The sequence below is a fragment of the Galeopterus variegatus genome, unplaced genomic scaffold, assembly GCF_000696425.1.
Source record: "Galeopterus variegatus unplaced genomic scaffold, G_variegatus-3.0.2 Scaffold10522, whole genome shotgun sequence".
Taxonomy (NCBI): Eukaryota; Metazoa; Chordata; class Mammalia; order Dermoptera; family Cynocephalidae; genus Galeopterus; species Galeopterus variegatus.
The window spans coordinates 33421-37366 of NW_007736633.1; the positions used below are offsets into that span (position 1 = coordinate 33421).

The 3946-nt window shown below is 32.7% G+C and overlaps 1 protein-coding gene across 1 annotated transcript in view; it reads left to right on the forward strand.

The window, feature by feature from the left end:
* MUT (methylmalonyl CoA mutase) overlaps window positions 1-3946 on the forward strand; it is a 49947-nt gene that overhangs the window by 21305 nt on the left and 24696 nt on the right. Inside the window, 2 exon segments of the mRNA XM_008594291.1 lie at window positions 2153-2268; window positions 2530-2612. Of these exon segments, the coding sequence (XP_008592513.1) occupies window positions 2153-2268; window positions 2530-2612 (199 nt within the window).

Below are 3946 nucleotides of genomic sequence, written 5' to 3' on the forward strand. Positions count from 1 at the left end.
CTTACCTTTTGCAGATGGTTATAATATTTTTACTACTGGTAATGTTGACTTTTTTTTTTCAAACTGAACAACCTCAGTGGTAATTTTATATTAAGTTGTTTTCTCCAATTCTCCAATCTCCAGCCCCAGTTAATTTTAGAATGTATTTTCACTCCATGAATTTTTAGCAAACTGTTGTTCAGATAATTATAGCAAACTACCTAATCTAAGGATGACTAAATTTTTAGTAAATATGAAAAGGTATACTTTGAGCAAACTCAAATGTCATCTTATTTATGAAGCTCACAGTGATCCATATCTATAATAGCACCTATTCCACTGTCCCAATCACTTCTTTATTTACTCTGTTGTATTTTTCTGTTAAATTGTGTGTTTATTTGGTTATGTGTTTATTGTTTCTCTTTTTTTCTCCAAATAAAATCTAAGATCCACAAAGACATGGACTTCGTTTATTGCAATATCACCAGGACTTGAACAATGCTAGTCATGAATAGGTGCTTAATTAATATTACCCTCTATTTTAATTAAATTAGAAAATGTTTATAAATGGTAATTATTGTTTGAGTTAAACAACTTGGAATTCTGTGTATTCAGGAATCATCTATGTCTTAAAACATGATTGCTAAAAGTGCATGTTAAGGATTTAATTGTTAAGCCATGTAAATGTCATACTGATTGTAGAAATAGGTTTTATTTATTTATTTATTTTTGCTGGCCAGTACAGGGAAGGTCATATTTACAGAAGCTCTTGTTTTCTAACACCATGACTCTACATGCTTATTACTGTTACTTTTATAAAATTAAGATTTGTTGAATGCCTTTGTTATGCCAGGAATTGCCTTGGATATGCATTTTCTTGTTTAATCTTTATAAGAGCCATATTCTTTTCATTAATACCGTTTGACAGAAGATTGATGTGGAGAGATGTTAAATAATTTTCTTATGTCCATTCAGCTAGCAGATGTCAGAGGTGGAACTTGAACCCAGGTGCGACTCCTGTGGTAGTAATGTTAGACTTCTTACTAGTGTCTTTCCAACATTTTTGACCATGATTTACAGTAAAAAATACATTTTTACCTACATGCCTACCTACACACACGTGAATTCAGATGTATGTGAACACACACATAACTAAAATGGAAGTTCCACAAAATAATGCTTACACAAATTATGTGCAGTGAATTAGATGTTTTCTATTTTAATTATTTAAAAATGCTGATCACAATCTATTAATTCTATATCACCATCCTCTCATAGAATAGGACTTACAGTTTAAGAAACAGCACCCTATACTACATTTTTTCTCCTTTGATTAGAATTTTAGAGCACAGAAAAAAATGTAGGCAACTGAATAAAATGAAGAAAAATGGGCATTTTCATAGAGAATTTGGATTTGGGTTTTTTTTTCTTGCTCTAATATAAATTCTCTGTCCCACCTCTGCTTATATATACTGAATATTTTTAGTGGCATCTTAAGCAGTGTCATATTTCAGACTCTTACAAGTGGTACAACTTGTAGAAAATTGAATTTAGGTAACTTTGTTTTGGCAAGGTGTTGTCAGAGCGGAGAAGAGCAAGGACCTGGGGAAAAGTTTTTGACCATAGTTTCATTATTTTTCTCTCTCTGTCTTAGTCTCTCTATCTCTGTCTCTCTCTCTCAAGATTTGTACATACAAAGAGCAGCAATATACATACATATTATTATCAATATATTGTTAAGTAGCTAAAGGAAACCTAAAATGTAACTAAAACATTCTCTCAATTCTAATCTATTATTTTGTCCTTATCACTATTAATCTTTGGTGTTCCTTAGAAATATTTCACATAAAAGACACACTTGTTTTCAGCATCTTGCTGCTTTAGAAAAACCTAAGTAGTGCTCCTTGGGAAGGTCAGCACTATAATTACCCTGCTTTTTTCTGATTTGTCAGGGTTACACCAAATTTAATATAATTTTAGGGAATCCTGAGTGAATGAACAAATTGAATGAATGAAATTCCTAGGTTATATATTATTCACTTTATTTTTTTTCTCTTATTTTTGGGGTTGGATTATGGAAAAATTTCCATGGTATTATCAGGATCTAATCCACTGATCTCTGTTTTGGTCTCTGTTCACATAAATTGTCCCTTTCTTTGACATTTCCCATAAGATCAAATCTACCAGGGATCAAGCTTTGGCTGAACAGTGTCTTGCTGCACTAACTGAATGCGCTGCCAGTGGAGATGGAAATATTCTGGCTCTTGCAGTGGATGCAGCTCGTGCAAGGTGAGAATATATAAATTTAGAGATTTTCAAAACTAAAATTGACAAGTTTAGCTTTTCAGAGTATACTTAAATAAAAAGTTGATCCTATAAGCCATGTAAACTCAAAAGAAAATAATGGAAACCGTAATAAATTTAATTCTTATTTTACTTAAACATCTGTGCATTTAAAACATCCATATATTTTTAATGGAGGATATTAATACTTGTATATTTCACTGTGGCTCAGGACATTTGAAGCTATTGTAACTCACTGATTTGCAGGTTGAAATTTGATGTACTTTCAAGTGTGTCATTGTGCTTATGTGACTACCTTGATATTTTACCAGTTAAAATGGATTTTGCAGGTAGGAACATTAATCTGAGAATTGATAGGTAACCTTGTTGCCATGCTATTGCTTTTGAATCATTCTTAATCATGAAGCAACCGGAACAACTACTAACTTATCCATCTCCTGTCCCAGTCCTCCTTCCCTTTGTTAGAGCTGTGTATTGTTTTAAGAGTAGAATACTTTTTAATTGTTCCCCGTCTCCTGTTGACATTTTGGCCTATTGCATTTGGTTTTGTATTGTAATATAACTGGTTTTACTAAGTTCACCACTGACCTCTTCTTTACTAAATATTGTGGAGATTTTTTTAGTCCATATCTTCACTTCTATACAGTATTTAACCATATTGATCATTTCTTCCTTCTTGAAACTTTTTGCCTTTATAACCCTTAACATCCTCCTTTGTTCCTTAACCTTTGCCATCCTGCATTTAAGAACAGGCTGAGTAGAAAAACAGGAGCTAATTTCTTGTTATACCTGCTTCTGTGTTATCATAGGCACAAATGGCAAGGTAGAGTTTTTTGTACTTGCTGCCTAGTAGGATTGTTTGTGAGGATACATTAAATCAATAAAAATAGTACCTGGAACAGAATATGGCACTAAATAAGTGTCATTATTTTTATATGTTATGCTATTTTAAAGTTATCTTGTTACATTATATATGATACATAAATATATTAATATATATAAATGTATTACATTAAGAAATGGAAAGGGTCTGAGATTTTACCCTTGTTAGCTAATACATTATTCTGTAAAATCTCATGGGTTGCTGGTTGAAGATATGAGGCCCCTGGGTCAGAAATGAAGGACAGTTCATTTACTGCAGTAGCAGTAGCCAGAGTATCAACAGTCTTTACGCAGGCTCCTCTGAGCCCAGTTCCTACAGGGCAATGTGAAAAGGGCCAGATGATAACTCATGTACAGTTAACTGGGTTGCATTCCAGGAGAAGAATCCTAAGCTTAGGGATTCTGAATCTTTTCTAATGGGTAACAAGCATTCCTGCCCTTTATTCTAGAGGAAGACATCATCGTATTGGAAAGTAAGCAAACCTACCCTTTGCTCTGGAGGTAGACAATATCTCTATCCTCCAAGAGTATCATTGTACAGGCATCTTTGAAAAACTAGTCCAGAATAAAGAGCAATCAGTGCTTTGCTTCACAGGACGTGCAGAAAAGTGTCACTAAATAAATTATGTTTGCTTTTAGGTATTTATTGCTTAATATAATGAACTTTTAAAAAACATGTTAATCTAAGTGGTTAAAGTGTAAATAGTATATTTTTTGGGGTTTTTTTTTCTTTCCAGTTTTAATTTCATAAGAGAAATTAGGTGACTTCTCTGCTTAAAAT